The sequence below is a fragment of the Mytilus californianus genome, unplaced genomic scaffold, assembly GCF_021869535.1.
Source record: "Mytilus californianus isolate M0D057914Y unplaced genomic scaffold, xbMytCali1.0.p SCAF_5, whole genome shotgun sequence".
In the NCBI taxonomy this organism is placed as follows: domain Eukaryota; kingdom Metazoa; phylum Mollusca; class Bivalvia; order Mytilida; family Mytilidae; genus Mytilus; species Mytilus californianus.
Genome location: NW_026262701.1, coordinates 35,891,014 through 35,912,382, shown reverse-complemented (window position 1 = coordinate 35,912,382; position 21,369 = coordinate 35,891,014). Strand labels below are relative to the sequence as shown.

The 21,369-nt window shown below is 30.3% G+C and overlaps 2 protein-coding genes across 5 annotated transcripts; one reads left to right on the top strand and one right to left on the bottom strand.

Moving 5' to 3' along the window:
- Nucleotides 1-955: 955 nt before the first annotated feature.
- On the top strand, nucleotides 956-8,730 carry LOC127701621 (pterin-4-alpha-carbinolamine dehydratase-like). The gene is made up of 4 exons (XM_052205600.1): nucleotides 956-1,069; nucleotides 6,905-7,042; nucleotides 7,305-7,385; nucleotides 8,360-8,730. The coding sequence occupies exons 1-4, from the start codon at nucleotides 1,001-1,003 to the stop codon at nucleotides 8,459-8,461; spliced, it is 390 nt and encodes a 129-aa protein (XP_052061560.1). The 5' UTR covers nucleotides 956-1,000; the 3' UTR covers nucleotides 8,462-8,730.
- Nucleotides 8,731-13,489: 4,759 nt separating this feature from the next.
- On the bottom strand, nucleotides 13,490-21,311 carry LOC127701620 (phosphatidylglycerophosphatase and protein-tyrosine phosphatase 1-like). Of its 4 annotated transcripts, none has more exons than XM_052205597.1 (5): nucleotides 21,277-21,311; nucleotides 19,332-19,529; nucleotides 17,112-17,192; nucleotides 16,069-16,260; nucleotides 13,490-14,486 (listed from the first exon to the last, which is right to left on the bottom strand). In XM_052205597.1, exons 2-5 carry the CDS (start codon nucleotides 19,479-19,481, stop codon nucleotides 14,343-14,345), a joined length of 567 nt encoding a protein of 188 aa, XP_052061557.1. In that variant the 5' UTR covers nucleotides 19,482-19,529; nucleotides 21,277-21,311; the 3' UTR covers nucleotides 13,490-14,342. The 4 variants fall into 4 exon arrangements, with proteins under 4 accessions (XP_052061557.1, XP_052061556.1, XP_052061558.1 ...); XM_052205596.1 differs by having other exon boundaries at nucleotides 21,267-21,306; XM_052205598.1 differs by having other exon boundaries at nucleotides 19,332-19,521; nucleotides 21,267-21,306.
- Nucleotides 21,312-21,369: the final 58 nt, after the last annotated feature.

Genomic DNA, 21,369 nt, shown 5'->3' with positions numbered 1-21,369 from the left:
AGACTACGAACCCGAGACATGGATTGGAAAACCGAGATCACGGATTTAAAAAAATATTTTCTATGTGTCCCTCTATGCCTTCCGTAACTTTCATACTGGTGAAGGTACGTTATATTTCGTGTTTTGTGTAAGGTAAAACTGGTGTTAAGTTGTACGGTATCGGGTCCGTTCGCGCCCAATACACGTTCGCACCCTACTCGTTCGCACCCCACACGTTCGCCCCCTGGGTCCGTTCGCACCCTTTTTTTTTATTCAAAAACCCGATGAATTATAAGATGTTTTTTAAGATATTTATCTCAAAATAAAGAAAAATTCGGCAATTTTTGAATTTTTTAAATGAAATATTGTTTTAAATTGATTTGATGATTAATTATTTATGATTACTGTTAATTATATATGGTGTTTACACAGCTAACCTTGATGTAAATTCTGCATGTAGTTATATTAGCATGTATTTAACTTGGTATGAGTAAAAACAATTAAGATTCAAAATGTTATTGTTGTTGAGTTTAAAGCGGTTTGGTATCTTAACATTTAAATAATATTCAACACAAAAAACCTTTTTTAGAAAGTCACTTTATTTTGAAACATTGAAAAAAAAAAATACAGCAATACACTTACCAAAACACGATTAAAAAGATATTCAACACAAAAAACGTCACTTTATTTTGCATGTTTTGAAACAATGAAAAAAAACTTATTTATAGCAATACAATAACCAAAACACGATTAAAAAATTATTCAACACAAAAATCGTTTTTAGAAAGTCACTTCATTTTAAAACAATGAACAAAAAAAATATTGATAGCAATACACTAACCAAAATACGATTGAAAAATTATTTAAGACAAAATCAATAAAAAGGGTGCGAACGTGTAGGGTGCGAACGGACCCGGGGTGCGAACGTGAAAGGGGGCGAACGTGAATGGGCGCGAACGGACCCGGATTCAAGTTGTACCAAATGTACCTCTTTTGTGTGAAGGCTCGTTAATTTATTTTAATGTTGAAAATATTGAAACCTGTATTATTTCCTAATAAAAGCCCTTGTCAACGATTTTTTGCTAAAATGGTAAGTGACAGCTGTGCAAAGACGTGAACAATATATTTTCATAGTAACATGAACAGATGATTAACCGATTGTAGATGGAATTTCTGTTTTGTAAGCTATCATCGAGTACCGATTTTTACGGTCGGAAATAATAGTTTCGTTGATAATTTAAAAAAAGTCCGAATTACCCTACATTTTCACCTATGATGGGTTACCTAAAGAGGGGTATAATAAATGTCATAGGCATATTGGGACTAAATTATAAAACCGTACATGATGTATAAGTCTTATTCATTGTTCATCATTTTCATGTTACCAGAAGTCCATTACAAGGTGAAGTGTGCAAGCTGTTCTATTTACATGTAGTAAGGCGATCACGATGTCCCCATTAGTGGGAAGCGCCATAGGTGGTCCTCCCAAATCTCGTTTTATAATTATGGAATCATGGATAAAAATATCATCATAAAACAGTAGTTCAAATAATTATGACGTCTTGCAAGGGTAACACGAATCACCAAATAACACCGTTATTAGCCAAATAACACTTGTAATCACCGAATAACACTTGAAATTTTAATATTAGCACATATTGGTGACATTTAAACATTGATAATTAAATAATATTATATTATAAGTGTATTTTATAACTTAAAAATGATTTATAGAAAGCAGGTAAGTTCTTAAAGATCGCATTAAATATTAGTGTGTACATCCAACATGGCGACCAAGGAAAACACAATGGTAAGAATAAAAGAATGATTGCATACAATCCCTCAACGTGTTCATTTTAGACCACCAAAGTGGAGCCCTCACGCCACGTCAAGGCAATGAACAATGTGAGGGTGGGCGCCTCCCCTTTTTAAAAAATATGGAATATTTAACTGTTTACAATAATAATTTTTGTTTTTATAGTTATTAAAAAAATAATATTATATTTTTTAATTTAAAAATGGAGAGTAACCAAGCCCTTTTAAAACTAATCAGATATCCTGCACAAGGCACGGGCTTATCTGTTATAGTCCGCGAAAACAATTTATTAAGAAATTATTGTAAAAAATTAAAACTACTAAGATATCCTGCACAAGGCACGGGCTTATCTGTCATAGTCCGCGAAAACATTTTATTTAGAATTTTATTGTGAAAAATTAAAACTACTAAGATATCCAGCACAAGGCACGGGCTTATCTGTCATAGTCCGCGAAAACAATTTATTTAGAATTTTATTGTGAAAAATTAAAACTACTAAGATATCCTGCACAAGGCACGGGCTTATCTATCGTAGTCCGCGATAACAATTTATTTAGAATTTATTGTAAAAAATGAAAACTACTAAGATATCTGACCAGGCCGATAACATTGAATCATTCATTGGGACACAAGCACTGTGAACCCAACGATCACAACTACTGCACTGAATTGTGCAATCAACACATTCTTCATCACATTGAACACAAGGATATAAAGCCATTTTAAAAATGGAAGACAGCACATATGTCTTCACATGTTTATATACCAAATTTTAGTTACTTGTAAAAACATTAATATTTGCCAATGAAAATCTTTAATTTCTTTTTGAGAAAATACACACATACGAATCATCCATTCAGCTGCTTTGTTTTTATTATAAAACAATCAAGTATAATTAATTTTTTGATTAAATTTAAATTAAATATGTGAAAATTCTTAATTATGTTTCATTCAATATTGAGTAAATCGTTAAGAAAACTAATTGGTGATTGGAGTAATTGCATGGCTTTGATTTTACTTGTTAACTTTTCGAAACCTTACTGAAAAACAATTATTGGACAATACTCTGTATATACAGTACATTATTTAATATTTTATTTTCATAGCTTTTCCCTTTGTATGCTTATGCAATCATTCTTTTATTCTTCCCATTGTGTTTTCCTTGGTCGCCATGTTGGATGTACACACTAATAATTAATGCGATCTTTAAGAACTTACCTGCTTTCTATAAATCATTTTTAAGTTATAAAATACACTAATAATACAATATTGTTAAATAATCAATGTTTAAATGTCACCAATATGTGCTAATATTAAAATTTCAAGTGTTATTCGGTGTTTACAAGTGTTATTCATGTTATTTGGCTAATAACGGTGTTATTCGGTGATTCGAGGTACCGGTCTTGCAAGGCTATTTTAATTTTTTTCTGTGACGCCTTATTAACGTAGCCTTGCAAGATGTCATAATTATTTGGACTATAAAACAGATAACTGCTAATTAATCTCCTTCAGTTTTTATCAGTATGTGAAAATGAATAAAACCAAGAAAGATTCAAGTACACCATAGGCTAATGGCATAGGTTTAATTCCATGGGTTTTTATATCTAGGAGTACACAGTGCAATACTTATTTAGATTCTTTACCAAAACTGAAGACTACAGCAACTGAATGTAAAGTGGCTGCAAAGACAACATCAACCAAGACAAATAGAGTAAAATTTGAAGTTATAACATACAGCTTCTGTTGCAGTATTGGACAATAATTCTGTTTTTATATCACATGTAAGAGTGGATAAGAGCAAAGATTGAAATAACTATCTATGATTATTTATATTTGATTGTTTTATAATCAGAAATAAAATATCAAGTATCGTCATACATAGTATTAAATTATGGTTAATTGTAACCTCATATACTAAGCAAGATTAAAATTTTACAACATACAACTTATTTTTATAGTTTTAATGCACAAGATTAAGATAACATCTATAATAAACAAGGATTTAGTTAATTGATTGATTGGTGTTTAACGTCACTTTCAGCACTAGCACTATTGTTCTATTTCGTGGCGGTCAGTTTTATTGGTGGAGGAAGCCGGAGTGGCCAGAGAGAACCACTGACCTTCGGTATGAAAAAGGATTTTAGTTATAAACATGTACCTGTAAAATGAGCATCAATGTACTTAGAAAACAGCAGCAATTATTGTTCTAGTAATTAACAAACAGTAGGATCTCTTTGACCTTGAGCAACTGTTTGAAGATTCGTCAATATAATACTTCCATGATAGGAAATACCAATAGAAATATTTCGTATTATTGAAATCTGAACTTGTTAGTTTCTTTGTTATACATATACAATTATACACAGTGACATCTGTACAGCAAGATGTAAGAATTTGAATTGCAGTTTTTGTTGTTGCTTAACGTAAATTGGAACATTACATATACCTTGTCATGCAAACTTAATAATTTAAAATTGGTATCTCCCCCTTTCTTTTATATACTGTATATGGAGGCCTTAGAGGTCAGTCAAGTGCAGAAAAGGTTATCACGAAAAGGTCATATGCGGCACATGTAAGCTTGACTAATTATACGTGGAAATACTATGGTTAACATGGTACATGTATGTCCATTCAGAAAATGATATATAGAACTTTTATTTCTTTTCGAGATATAAAAAATTAAAGATTTGGAAAATACAAGTACAAATATATGGAATACTCGTAAAACTTGCATAGAAAAACTTCAGTAATTTTGATTTAAATTATTAATTTCTTAAAATCCTTTCTTACAAATTCTATTTTAAATGGATGTTATATACTGGTCTTTATCTCCTGTCTAAAGCCCTACATGCACCCATTTGCACATCAATGCTTAGATACTGTAACACATGACTGTAGACATACATATATAGGTGTAAAACTTGCATATGAACGCAATATGTGACACGCATGCAAATTATGCATTGACAAATTTGTATGATCAAACCCCTTGATGCAAAACTATAATTGCACATATATATGCAAACTTACGCTTCATGTTTTTTGTACATATGAACGCAAAATAACATGAGAATACTACATTGTTTTATACCCAAGCTATGAAGAAGTGGTAAATAGTTCTTTATCTTTCCATCTGTTTGTCCATCCGTCCATTCAAACAATTTAGCACATGACTGATGATATTTAAAAAAGAAGGCTGCGTAACTGTTTCTTTCTGCTCGCAGTTGATCATAAACATCAGTAATTTTAGAAACTATTTTAAGTCCAACGTTGAATTTCCATGAAAAATTAAAACAGAGTTTTTATTCTCAAAATTTACAATGTGTAGCTCTTTTAAAACTTTTTTTAGATACATATTCATTAGAATCAGCCATTACACACATCACCATCAGCTTTTAATTATCATATCCATGTTCTATCTTTCTATGAGACAGTGTGTTAATTAATTCGCGGTGTGTTATACATAAATTATCTCTGCTCAGAATGCATCGCAAAAAAATTTGGCCATTGATTTTTGTTACTATTAATAGCAATCTCACTCAAATCCCGTTTGAATCACAGTTTGAAGTACGGGGACAACGTGATCGCCTTACTATAAAGCAGTTGCACACTTCCTCTAGTAATGGACTTCTGATGTTACCCATGCTTGTATATATCAAACAATTTTCATATACAAAGTTTGTAATCATCATGTAATTTCAAGTTCATGACTATCTGTTAAGAATTGTACACTTCAGTGCTTACAATGCAATTTTCTATAGAATTTACATTTCCAAGGGACATAACTTCTGTACTAGTAATCATGATAATTGGTTAGCTTCTGATATAAAGGTATTTACACTTTTGGTATTTAGCTGAATTTTGTCTCTGAATGACCTTAGCTCTGTCTCCAAATAACCTTCTGACGTCAAGCAGCAATCACTTTTTATTTATGACGTCAGATATTTTAAATTGTGATGTCAAATTTTGCGGGAACTTGTGTGATTTTAAGTAATGGCGGACAAATTTGCATACAAGTGTAAATATGTCTAGTAACATCCAGTGTTAATTACATAATAAACATAATAATCCTGCAAGAAATGTGCTTTAGAGTACTTACAATGCAATATTCCATATAATATATATTTCCAAGGGGCATAACTCCTGTAAAAATAGTTGTTATGCACTGATTTTCAAACTTGTCCAAGATATTTCTGAATTAAATATTTTATATAAATTTCATAAAAATGTGACAAGAATTAAGAATTAAACATGTGATATCACTTATAAGAACTGACAGACACAGTATTTCTATCATGTATGTCCAGTGCACCACATTGTATAGCGGACTAAAAGCACAAAATTCTCAATTATTTGATTAGAATTAATTATTCTCTGTGAATTACACAGTACACCCTAAGCTTCCAAAAAATCTATATCCTATTAGGATTAAAAGCTTTCTCAGTTTTCATGTTAAAAACTGTTAACATTTTTTAGTGTGTATTAACTGCAGTGAATTAACATGATAAACTAAAGCAGACTACAGAATCTTGCAGAAATAAAAGATCAATGAAGAAACTGGGACTACCTATACTTATGTACTTAATTTTACTCCTAAATGATGGTAAATCAAGTTATTTTAGTAAATTTCTTCAGGGAATTTAATTTTGTCATTTCAAACATTTTGTGGGAAAAATTTGGTTGATTATATAGGGAATCACTGAAGCATGACTGGAGCAGCCCCCCCTTAGGTCAGTCATCGGCCCCCCCTTATGAAAAGTTCTGTATCCGCCACTGCAATCTGTATTTTATCTGTGAATGATCAACACTTGTTCAGGTTCATTGCATTGCAAGTCATAATGTTTGATGTATAACTAATATCAGAAATTTATTATATATGTAGTTTGTTTCTAGACTTAGATTATCACAGTGCATTTGCACATGTTGCATGGTCTGTAAGAAAACAAAATGCTAAAGCCACCATATATAAGAAACAATTCAAGGAATGACTTCCTTTATTGATGGAATAAAGCATAGACATACATTGAAGGGGTTTCAAGAGGAAGTCTTGCCCAATCCAGCACCATATTTTGAATTGACCAATGTTTATAACTTTAATATTTATTTTAGGCATCAGAAGCAAAAAAAGCTAAACTTACTGAAGTAGAGAGAGGAACAGTTTTAAGTCCACTGACTGGAGCTGGATGGACAATGGTGGAAGGAAGAGATGCAATTTATAAAGAATTTCTCTTTAAAGATTTTAATCAGGTAGGTAAGCAACAAGTGCTATTCTGTGCAAATTTTGTGAAAAATAGAAATTTAAATTCAAATTATATCACTTCATTTATCAGTTGAAGAATAACAAATATGATTGATAGTGGATTTTTTTAAAATCTAAACATGCTTAAAATCAAATCTTTGGGCATGTGGGGTATACATCAATGATACAGCAACTAAACAATGCATTAGCTTTAAATTGCTTATTTAGTTACAAAGTTGCTTCCCTTTATAATACTATCTTTTATTACAGGCATTTGGTTTTATGACCAGAATAGCCTTACTAGCAGACAAGATGGACCATCATCCAGAATGGTTTAATGTTTATAACAAAGTAAGTGGTCATATTTTTTTTTAAATCTTGCTGTTTTAAGATTATCAGTTCTATGTATTAATAAAACTAGGACATCTGCAATGCAGATTCATATAAAAATGTGGAGATGTGGTTTTATTACCAATGAAACAACTATCCATAAAGCCAAAAGGAAATAGATGTGACAATTAAGACTGATTTGGAAAAAGGACTGGTTGAGTGGATAATATGACCTCATTTGTTAATTTATCAGTCTTCCATAAATTTGTCACAGGACGTTGAACATCCATCCATCTAATAACCTCAACAGTTTTAGTATACTGGTAGTGATACTGTTGTAAAAAAACCAGAGATTCAGTTTTTCTTAAAAGGTGATAAAATAATATTTTTATCTGTAAAGTTTAAATAGAATTTTCAGTTTCCCAAAATATTATTCTACCCCAAGACTTTCCATCCCCTGAATAGATAATCTAAGGTGTGGTTGGCAAAACCTTTTGGAATTTTGGGTCCTCAATGCTCTTCAGCTTTGTACTTTATTGGGCCTTTTAATTTTTTTGATTCAAGCAACACTGATGAGTCGTTTGTAGACGAAGCACATGTATGCATACAAAATTATAAGCCTGGTATCTTTGATGAGGTTTTTTCAGTAATCTTGATGTTTGACAACCAATGATTTACACAAGTGAAAAACAAGTTTTTTTATCAAATTTTCATTATGCATTTTAAGTTCAGGTCATGTCAGGATTTTAAGATTGACAATACAATGAGAAAATTAAACTACGTTTTTTTTCTATTACCTTTAATAGGGTTACTTTCTCTTAAGGGTCAACTTAATTGGTTTCTAAGATTTAGACAAGTTTAGTATTATCTTATATTTTTTTCTGAGTTCAATTGATTTTATTCGTGTTATTTAACAGAACTAATTATTATTTTCCAAGTTCATTTATTTAATTCAGATGTATAGATTTCTTTCTTTATTAACTTGTATATTTCAGGTACAAATTACTCTCAGCACACATGATGTTGGTGGATTGTCACAAAAAGATGTAAAGCTAGCTACATTTATAGAAACTGCGGCTACAGCTGTAGAAAAATAAAGTCATTGATTAATCTATTAATCTGTTAATACATTCCATCATGATAGATTTCAGGGGCCAGGTGCCGTTTATGTTAGATATATAACAATGTTACTTGTGATTGTAAATGTGTGTAGGATCTTGACTGACTTTTGAATCTCTCATTGTAATGATACATCTGAAACCTTTTAAATTATCTTATTGTCAATTTATCATTCTGATCTGATTATTTGTCTGTACTAAATAAGTTGTCGTTGTTCATTTTAACTTGCTAAAACCTAGCAGGGAGAAATGCAATTCAATTTTGATAAAAAAATATTTTTAAAACACTTTGAGTTATTCAACTAGAAAGCTTGAAGTTAAAAGTTCTTAAAAGAAAAAAAAATTTGTGTGTTTGATATTAATAATTGCTTCTTAATTTAAACCTATGAGGGCAGTTGAAGTTATGTATGAATTAGATTATTGTTTGGCTCAGTAAATTCGTCCAACAGTTCTACACATGAATTAGATTATGTATAACCTCAGTAAATTCGTCCAACAGTTCTAGTCATGACTGACAATCAGGTTTAGTGATTCATTTGTAAGAAATAAAGTTGTGCTTTTGATAAAATTATACACCTATTTTATAAATACCATTGGAAGTTGAATATCTTATGACAGGTTAGCCGGAGGTTGTACTTTTTGACACTCATTTTCATTTTAAGACTTGATTAGATAATGACATTTCTCTACCATAAATACCTGAAAATGTCATTGAAATTTGTATAAAGTGCAAAATTACAGTGAAAACCCTCGAAATTTGATTTTTGGTACTAGGTAGCATTTTCCAAAGTTTACAATTTGATTGTATTGGTTTTTGATTAGAAAATGAACTTTCAATTGTGTTCATTAGACTACTTGTATAGTCCTGTTATTCTTTTGTGTTGACCATAAAATGATTTGAAGCAGGACCTTTGCTAAAATCATGTACCTTGAAATAAAAAAAAAAGGTGAATAGTAAATTGTTGTTGAATTTTTTTGCATTATATTTTCTTCCATAGTACAGAAAAGTGAAACTTCAATACAAAAGGTCATGTGAGCTTTTGCCATTACTAGGCATCCATTGTCGATTGTTTCAAACTTTTAAAAAAAATCTTCTCTTTCGAAACTACTGGGCCAAATGTTATCAAACTTTATGAATGTTCCTTTGTGTATCTAGCTTAGAAATTATATCAAGGCGCTTGATCCATCAACAAACTTTGCCCCTGTTACTAAATATAAAACATGGGGGTAAATATATCTCAAAACCTAATCAGTAAGAGGAGAACTGACATGAGTAAAAGAATCAGCAGGTCAAGGTCAATCTGTCAATATTTTGCAAATTTCAAAGTTTTTGTCTAATATCTCAAAAACTATAATAGATATAGAGAAATTTTAAACAGTAAAAATGGCAACAATACAATTTACAAATAAGTCAACATGGATGAAATTATCAATTGACCCATTATAGAAGTCATTGGCCTTGAAAGACGATTTAAAATAACTTTATTTTTAGCATTTCTAGCAGGTATATATTATAATAGATACAGAGAACTTGTAGGTTACAATTCCTCTTCATTTATTATAGTATATACAATTTGTAAAAGCAAAAAGTGTTCATCAAAATAACATCCACAATTTAGCCAACATGGCAAAATTGTCAATTGAACCCTTGTAGGAGTAATTGACCTTAAAGATGATTTTTACCATAATAGAGAGAAACTGTAAATAGCAAAAATGTTCAGCAAAATCAGATCTACACGTCAATCAACATGGCCAAAATCGTCAATTGACCCCTAATAGGAGTTATTGCCTTTGAAAGATGTTTTTTTACCATTTCTACAGAAAGAATATTAGCTAGAAACTGTAATCAGCAAAAATATTCAGCAAAATCGGATCTACAGGTATAATAGTCAGTTTACCCCTTTATAGGAGTTATTACCTTTGAATGACTGTTTTTATCCATTGCATAGATTTTTGATAGAAACCTTTATAGATAGAGAGCAATATCGTAATACAGAAAATGTTCAACAAAATAAGATCCTCAAATAGAGCAACAATGTTTATCAAAATTTTTTAGCATAAAGAGTTCTACAAATAAGTGAACACTTTCAAAATCGTCAGTTGACCCTTATATGAGTTATTGCTCTTGAAAGATGTTTTTGACATATTTTTACGACTTCTGACAACACTATAATAGATAGAGAGAAAAAGTATATTGCAAAAATGATTAGCAAAATAAGACCAACAAATAATTCAACATGACCAAAATTGTTAGATTCCTTATAGATTTATTGTACATAAATTAAGATTTTTTACTAATTTATATAATTTTGCCAATTATCTCGAAAACTTTGATAGATAGGTATAAACTGTAAACAGTTAACATGATCATCAAAACAAAATCTACAAAAATATCACTTAATAAGATTTACAAATAAGCAAACATTACTGATTGCATTACAGGTAAAAATAAATATCAAAATGGCATAATATTTTTACCAGGTGAACAATTAAGGCTCTTGGGAGCCTCTTATTTCTCAAATTAAGATACTGTGAATTCATTATTATTCATAGGATACCATTTGTTGTGGATTTCCTGGGTATAGGTAAACATCAAATTGAATTCAATGAAGGACAAATTTTCTCAAGGCTTGAATGCAGACTTGGGCAAAACCATGAAATCACTATTCCACAAAATGCATGTTTTCCTCAATCCACAACATTAATGATACCCTCAAAAAATGAATGAATCCACAGTAAAACAGAAAACTTCAAGATTAAAATATCTGAAAAAATATAGCTTTTGTTTTGCCTCCCATAAAAAGAAAAAACAGGGTGATCAAAGGTATTACTTTTCTGGTGTTTACTGTAATTATTGCATACTTATACCTTTCCTTCTTCACACTTTCACCCAATGCATACAGAACTTTTATAAATGCAGTGTTTGTGTCATAGAGTCCGCCATTACCTGACCTTGACATAATTTTAATGCTGAATATATTGACAAGGTTGATGTTATAAGATTTGGTTGAGGTCAGCTTCAGAAGAATATTTCATAACAGGTTAAACATATTACCAAAAAAAGAAGTAAAATACAAAGGGGGAATCAGAACTCTATGTCTGAGAAAGATAGACATTGCCGTTGTCAAAAGAAAAAAGCAAAACAGAAAAAAGTCCACATCACACTACACAGGAAACCCAAGTTTGTGCATCACAAACTTCACCAAACTAGAGGAACTCATGCTCTGGAGGAGTAAACAGTACCTGCTCTATTAGTGGCGTTTGTCTTATTGCTCATGGCAAGTACTAATCTAGTGAAGTCACTAACTAGGAAAAGAGGACAAGATTGTGGCTTTGACACATTAAATATATCCTTGGTTATTTGTGACACCAATATTCCATAATCAAGTTGGTGTAAGTAAACCTTAATAATAGATGATTTCAATTTACTTCTATAGCAACTTTATATCAAGGAAATATTGATATGAAGCACACACTCTTTGAATATTGTATCAATTTAGAGATTATTATTATGCAAGTAAAGATGGAATGTTGTTACTTGCAAGTGGACAATTCATAATGGGGAAAATTGAAAACATCTCATTTGTTGTATAATAGTTAATTCTAAACAGAACCTCACCTTCAATTTCTAGATTAAAGTCATGATATGAAGCATACATAACTATCCCTGGAATCCTTTATTTCAAATACAATGGGACATATAATCAACATAGACTCCAAACATTGAATTATTGAACGAGAGGACTTAATTTACATTGGGAAATGTAAAGTTAAAGTATTATGCTAAATGTGAAATCGCTGTTACAAGTTTATGACAATCTGTAAATATGTTGCCTTGACCTCTTTAGAAGGGCTGTTACTAGTTTATGTCCATATGAAACATATAAGTTTGTGGCCTTGACCTGATTTTTAAACTCCATTGATCAGGTTGAAAATTTTGCATTTGATCTGTCCTCAGAAAATATATAAAGCAAGTCAATAATAATTGGTATGTAAAGTCATTTGATGGAGTACAAGTCTGACATTACACTTCAACTTTTCTTTATTATTCAGATCTAGACTGTCATGACTAATTCAGATATTTCAGTAATCAGTACAAGGCAAATTTGGTATGAGGATTTTTTTTTAATTGTTATCTTGACAGATAAAACATGACCTCGACCTCACAGTTTAATTGATAAAACTTACAGTAAATATTTAAGTTGATCTTGTCATCTCATGGTAAATCAAAGTTAGTCAAAGAGTTAAAGTACATGTATTTGTCTTTGGCAGAATTTGATATTTATGTTCACAAATTTTCTAGAGCCAGATCTCTTTAGACCTTAACATAGTGTATAAACACTTATCTATTGTTGATGACTGCATGTTGACCTCTGGCAAATTTTTTTTTTGTCATGTTGCTTTTATTCATAGTATACGGGCAGATCTAAAATATGAGACAACTACAAAGCAGACCATAGTTTTCATCAATGTGGTTATTTTCTAGTATTACATGAAGTTATTTTCTATGATCCCCATATCATTTCTCCCTATATAAATACTTGCATTTGGACCAGTTCATATACAAATTGTATCTGATGTTATGCTTAAATTATCATATTGATAGGTTTTGATTGACACAAATTGAACAAGAGTGACTTCCCTTTTGTCACCATGTTGGAGGGCTTAGTGCCCAAATTCCTTCATTAATCAGCCAAATTCAACTTGTTATACTGACCGCTTGACTTTAAAAAAAAGAGCTTTTCTGAACTATTTTTATTTCTTTAACTACATCCACTGAATCACTAAGACTTAGTAAGGATCTCTTGTCAGAATTGTGTGTATCACATGTTTCATATTTGGTTAGTCAAATAGGAAAATCAACAGTTGACCCCTCCAAAATGGCAGCCAAGAGAAATAACTCAAACTCAAATTACGTCATTCAAAACTTATCTATAAGAACTTCTGATCTTCACATTATTTGGAAATATGTAAAAGGGAACTTTAATAACCAATAAATAAAAGCAATAAAAAAAAATACTTTGGCTTTATTCATTGCACTAATAATTCTAAAGGCTTTGTTTCACAACATTCCATTTTCATACAATAACATTGCCTATAAAAATCAGTATAAATTAACATAAAGATATTTGGTGTAATAGGTGATAAAATCACAGGTAAGCACACTAACAATACTCAATATAAAAGTAAATCTCCACTATAATTACATGATATTTCAACAATAACTTGTACAAAAATGTGTATGTAGAATTTTGAATAATTCAATAGCTACAATACTAGAGTAAATGCCTAGTTTGAACATTAAGTTATAAATGTTGCCTTGGTTCTTTCAATGTGTGAGTAACCTCCCTTTCCAGTATCTGAGAATGCAAGAACATATTTTTCTTTTTATTAATGATTTAAATTTGCACACTTTTTGTTCAAAGTATGACTAATTGATAAAGATTATAAATATCTTCTAATTTCACGATTTTATTTTCCATTTTTCTTCATTATTTGTTTCCTTAAAACTCTTTAACAGAATAGCTTTAAAAAAAAATTATTCAGTTAGCAGTCAATAATTCTGAACCAAATGCCAACATTAATAACAAATTTGAAATGAATTCTATTCTAAGCCTTCAGCTAAATAGAGTTGAACTCAATTTCAAACATTAATCATAATTCGATCATCACAGGCAAGATAAACGTAACACTCTAAAATCAGTTCATACATAACATGATAACATATTTCAGCATTAATAATTCTGCAAATGTAATAAAATCTGCCAACATCAGCAAAGAGAATTATGAATTCTAATCTTGACCAACAACACACAATAAACTGTCCATAGAAATTATCAGATAAATTGATCATGCAATATCAAGATCCTGCTGTATTTTCCGAAAATGTGTTCAGGTTTTCAAAATAAGTATGAATAGACTTAATTTGTTTATCTCGTAACCACACATGAGATCTCTTAGTTTTGATAAATTCTACAGCTTCTTCAGGTGTCCATTTATTTGCCTACAATAGAAAGATGGCAAATTATTTAACTTTATGACATAAATGAGACAGTAACACAACTACATAAGTCAATCATATTTAGACATAACATTGCTCTGAATCTAGACAGTTATTAACAAATAAAAAGGATAAAACATGAACACTCACTGTAAATTCAGAAATTATTGGGAAGTTTTTATTTAAGCGAAAAATATCAGGTTCGAAATAATAAAAATTCGCATTCATAATTTCAGTAGTGAATTCCTTTACAAAATTTTGGAATTGCATTAATTTGATTTTGCATTTTTCCAGTAATCGGCTATTCACAATAATAAATGCATGCATTACTTCCTGAATTCAAAAATGAAAACGTTTTGAAAAAGGTGGTGCAACGACACATTCATTTTATTTCTCAGTCGGTGGAAGAACAATGAATTAAATGATAAAAATTAAAGAGCAAAATCAATCCTTAAAAGGCACTTAATAATATTCTAGTATAGTCCTCAAAAACACAGGTAGCTGTAAAACAGTATGTTGATTATGCTGTTTTGAACTGTAATGTCCCCCTTTTTTAGCAGATAAATTATAAAATAGTGAAAAACAAAAAAAAAATACATATATAAGTCAGGAAAGGCATTTGGGAATATCAGGTGAATCAAGTAAAGCTTCAGTGTAGTCTAACTAAATTTTCTAATATAAATGTCAATAAGGGGAGATAATTGGACATACATTTAAGGAATGACTGTAATATTTTTTCTGTCTATGAAGAAATAACATCAAAAATGTGGTGCACACTGAATAACCCGCATAGCGGGTTATTTTAAAGTGTGCACCACATTTTTTATGTTATTTCGAATAGACAGAAAAAATATTACAGTCATTTCTTATAATTTAATTCTAAATTCCATTTTAAACCGGAGCAAACCATGAAAAAACGTTGATGACGTCACGGTCACATGACAAAATTATGTCTATGAGCTGATAAACAAAACAACGTCAGCCAATCAGAAGAGGTGTTACATCAAAATTAAATTATTTAGTGATTTAAGTAAAAAACTATAAGTTAAATCTGTTCTAAAGTGCTTGTGTCTCTCTTTCATGATTATTTTACTAAGTGTCAATTGTACATAAATCTAGAAACAGCTTAAACTGAAGTAGTTATAATTACCTCCCTGTTATATTTGGTTAAGCTATATACCTTAAATAGGCCAGTATGTCTACTTCAATTAATTCATAAATAGTTTATAAAGTTAAATACCTTTCGATTTCAGACATGGTGCATTTACCTGAATGCTTTTGAAATGCATGCTACTCTTGAAATATTTTTTTAGCAGTGCTAATACAAAATATTATTTTAAGCAGTGCTCAAAACAAAATATCATTTTAAGCAGTGCTCAAAGCAAAATATCCTTTGAAGCAGTGCTCAATACAAAATATCATTTTAAGCAGTGTTCAATACAAAATATTAATTTAAGCAGTGTTCAATACAAAATATCATTTTAAGAAGTGTTCAAAACAAAATATCATTTTCAGCAGAGGCCAGTGCTCAAAACAAAATATTGTTTTAAGCAGTGCTCAATACACAATATTAATTCCCACTTACATAAACTAAATAACATGCTACTATAGTTGTACTTCTGGTTCTGCCAGCTTTACAGTGGACATATACACTCTCTTCTCTCTTTCTATAATTCATAATAAAACGAACAGCTTTGTTAATATTCTCCTGGGTAGGTGTTCCTACATAATCTACTGTCTGTAACAATAACTGCTCTACACCAAGATCCTTCCATTCCTATGTATAAAAGTCAATTGGTTACTGTAGATTCATTATAATTCATAGAATTCCAATTTTCAAAGATTTCCTGGGTATAGGTAAACAACGAATTTAAATGTTCAATGAAGTACAAATCTCCTGTAGGCTTGAATGCAGATTTTGGAAAAACCATGAAATCAAGTTTTGCTGAAATTACACAATTTTTCCTCAATCCACGAAAATTGGTAAACAGAAAAAAAAAATATGAAGCAACAGTAAAATAAAATGTAACAATAGTTCTACACCAAAATTCTTCCATTTCAGTGTATAAAAGTCAATTGTCATAATTAAAATGTACAGTTTTTAGAAAAGTTAATTGCAGGAGGTGATAACCAAGAGCTCTTCTAAATCTGTACCTGACACATTTCCTGTTTTGTAATCCTAATGATACAAATATGTAACCACAGTACAACAGCTGTTATGGTCAGCAGTAAATTATTAATGAATGGTATAATTGTTGAAATAAAAAAAAATTTTAATCACATAGGGCTGAACATTTACTGAATAAAAATAAAACTGAGCAAAAAATAAATGACTGGCTTTTTTTTTGCAGGACACTCTTTATTATCATTTTCTTTTTTCTTATTCTATGCATTAAGAACACTTAATTTGGACTCTTTTACTAATTCAAAACAGGACATTTTAGTTATTAGTCAAAAAAGTTCTGAATAATTTCTGACAAAAGTCTAAATATCAAACATGTTTCTCAGTCAGACACAACACTCTCCCAAATAATTGCAGTTGTACTTAACAGTGAAATGCAAAGGTAGTTCTGAATAATTCCAGATATACTGATATAAAAGTAAGAATGTTGAACTGATAAATCATACCTTTTCTGTTGGAATCATTCCTTTCATTTCCCAGTCTTCATTCAAACTGATCACACCTTTAATATTCTCATCTTCAACAATCTGTATAAAATAAATGAAGGTGTGTATCAATGCATATTCGATGAAAGGGTGCTGACCTGCCCACAAAGTGCTCATACAATTGGATGAAAAGTGTCTGAGTCAAATTTGCAATTATTTTCTAGACTAATTTCATTGTACATTTAGTTATTCCATTATTAATTCTAATTGTATATTTACAAAGGGAGAAAACTCGAGAAACTCTTAAATCAATCAAATTTTGCCCAACAAAACATTACTTAATTTATATATTACAACAACAGTAATTTTTCAGAAAAGTTATTACAAATGTACATGCCTTTTTATTATTTTTTATTGTAGTCTTCCAAGGACAAAACACTGAACACAACTTTTTGATTAACCATACTGTACAGCCCAATGTTTATAACTTATTTTACATCAGACTGGCAAATCCAACACAAATGAAGGGAGCTCATATAGCAACAATTGTGTGCAAAATTAAGGGGAAACAATATAGATTATAATTGTTTTGTCATTTTCATAACTTTGAGATATGTTGTAGATGGAGATTTATAAATTTTTGAAAAATAACAAAATGAAACATAGGTGCATGTAACTGTGCTTTTTTGTTGTTGAAAAAATGAGATATTTTTTTAATTTTGTTGAATTATTTTCACCTTTGAGATTTTTTTTACTGATATTTGTAGTAATAAATTTGCCAAATGGTTTGATCTATAATGAAAACTCCTAAAAGTGCATAAGCCAAAACTTAAATTACATGTTAGCAGTATTTGTTCATTTATTCATTTCAAAACTTGATTGAATTTTCATAAAGCATGCAAAATGTGAGCAGTTTTACAAATTTCTTGTATTGTCATTTCTATAATATATTTACATTAGTCAGATTACATTGTGAATTTTAAAATAAATTCATAAAAAATATGTTATGGTGTCCTTTAGAGAAAAATCTTAAAATTGCATTTGAAAATGATTTCCCCAATTATTGCCTCATATTTTGTTGATAATTTACTTTTACTTTTACAGCAAAGTTTAAAGATGTCTCTTGCTAAATTTTAAATGCAGAATGGAATAACTAACAATTATGGAAAAAAAACAAATATTTCAGTTTCATTTTAAAGCAACAACAGATTTCTTTTGTATCTAATTTGATGTGTTATTTTGTACAATTATAATTTTTATAGATTTTAAGTCCTGTGATATAAAGAATATTTTATAACAACATCATGATAAACAAAACTAGTTAAAATCAGACATAAACAAGTTTCAAATTATCTACCCTGTATATATATCACCTCCCCTGAAGAAAGTAAATTGATACAGTACAGATGATGCCTTTTTAAGATATTCTCATGGATGTTGGCATATTGTCTCTTTTCCTGTTCCTCACATGTCAATTCAGTGTTCAGAAGCTGTATTTTTTTTGTTATTGGGCTTTATTATACCTTTGCTCAATGGCCCAGATGGCTCTAGATGTGTAAACATTTTTATGCCCCCTCTGGTGATGGATGGGGCATTAAGTGTTACCCTTGTCTGTCCATACGTACGTCCCAAAATTGGGTTTCCATTCTCTAATATAGCTGGCTGTTTGGTGTGAGCCAAGGGTTCGTGTTGAAGACTGTACTTTGACCTATAATGGTTTACTTTCATAAATTTTGATTTGGATGGAGAGTTGTCTCATTGGCACTCATACCACATCTTCTTATATCTATCTAACTTTAGTTTGCCTCAACCGATTGTTATAAAACTTATACACAATGCTTATTGCCACAAAATACAGATCAAGTTCGAATTTTGATGGAGTCACTTTTACCGTTCTCGAGTTATGCCCCTTTATAACGTTATATGCAAGCGGGGGCATCATCTGTGTCCCATGGACACATTCTCCATTTATTTTTTTTAACATATTCCTCAAAGAGAGCGAAATCAATATGACTGTTTTTGATAAATGCCTTTCTACAAAACTTATTCAAGGAGAGCACCTAGTAGGACTGATAAATAGCTAGCCCAAATAATCCAGTCATTATATTCCACTCACTATGATCACTACATTAAAGGCGAAAAGATTCGGATATGGTAAGGGCCTGAATAATTTGAGTTGAAAAAAAACTTTTTCTACTGTATTCCTTCAAGGGGAGACTACCTAGTATGACTGATAAATACCTTTTTACTGTATTCCTTCAAGGGGAGAGCACCCAATACAACTGTTTCATCAATTCTGTTGTACCATTTTTGGCTTGTTATCTTTGTCATAAATATGTTATAATATAATGTTGGATAGAAAGCAATCTTTCCAAATAAGCTCCCTGACATTATCAATTCTTATTCTTTGGTTTCCAATCTGCACCAACACCTAGATACCTAAAACACACAAAATATGCAAGAAATGGACAAAAATTTAAAATACTAAAAAATTGAAATGTAAATCTTAAAAAAATAAGATTTTAATTGAATGTTGTTACTTGTATGTTAACACTTTTAAAAGAACTTAGTTATTCCATACAACATCAAACTTTAAAACATAGTACCAGTGGTAATTAAAACAAAAAATATATCCTCTAGAAAACAGATTTACAGAGTTATTGAGAGATTTATATTCTAATGGGTCATCCTATTCATCAGAACTAATCAAAACATACCCAGATAAGATGTGGAAGGTCTCGTATTAAAGCATTATCATGATTATAGCAAAATATCACATCCAGGCTTTCCTTTGAGATTTGGAAATGATGATATAATATTTTCCACTTAAATTATTAGTTAGAAAACTTGAATTTTATTTTATTTTTTATCAAAGTACCCTTGTGGTAATAACAGTTATTTTGATGGAACTTATTATATAAAATAATGTAAAATAGCAAAAAGTGTCAAATTTTAAAGGATGGTTTATCTGATTATAAATGTAAAAAGTAGGGTTTTTTTTTCATTCACAACTGGATATTTTTTCTGTTTTATTCACTCCTCTCCTACATATGACTTGAATGAGATTTTAGACAAGGATGCCATTGAAAAATTTAATAAAAAGGATGTCATATAGTTCTTAGGTGACCTTACTGCAAGGACAGTGAATGATGTTTTGTGGGGGATATTATGCAATCCACATTCCAATTAATAATTTTAAAATGATTAAATACTTATATGACTTAAGTAAACAAAAGATTTTTACAGCATAAAAGCATTCAATTTATGTAAATAAATTCTATATTTTATAACAAATGAGCTGAGCAGGCTATATGAAAATATGCATGATTAACTCTTCGTGTTACTATTCAGTATTGTAAGTCTGTTCAAAAAGTTATCTCAATTTAAAGTTGCCACTCCATTTTTGTTCTTTATTTTCAATGAAAACAAGCAACACAGTAGGATGAAAGACACTTTTTGTTATAATAATCACTAGAAGGTATTAGTTTTGCTCACTGTTGAAGGCTGAACTATGACCTGTAGCTGTTTTACATCCTAATGTCCTTTGGTCTTTGTTTGATACTTATCTCACAACTCAGTGGCAATCAAACCACATCTCCTTATTTACAAAAATATAGTTGCAACATTTTCAAACCAATTCTGGGTTATAGTCTTTGCATGGGTTTTTTTTTAAATAATAAGAATTGGAATGTGGATTGCATAATATCCCTAGAATTGATATAGAATTACCTTCAAAAAGTGGTTCCCTTTTGTGACAGACTGACATGAGGATTTCTATGTACCCCACGTACCCCACTCTGTCGAGCAGGGCAATATAAGAATTTATGCTCCTCTGTTGTTCCTTTTATATTTTGCCCCGACCGACAGAGTAGGGGTATGCAGAAATCGATCCTCATGTCGGTCTATCACTATTTTTTGGCGTCCAGATGATATAGGGAACCACTTTTTGAAGGTAATTCTATATTAATTCTAGGGATAATATGCAATCCACATTCCAATTCTTATTATTTGATTCTAAATTTCTTAACAAAAAACTGTAGTGTAGAAAGTGAAAGTAATGGGGAAAATAAACTTTGAGTTCACAAAAATCATATTCCGGTATGATATTGAATTTTTTTTTTTCTTCATTAAATTCGAAAATTGTTTTTGAAGCAGTTTTTTTTATCAACATTTTACATTTTTTTACATGATTCTTTTCCAAGCTCTTCTGTCTTTGAAAACCACAAAAGTTATATAAAGGGATAACTTATTATTCGATTGTTTTTAACTAGATTTTTCT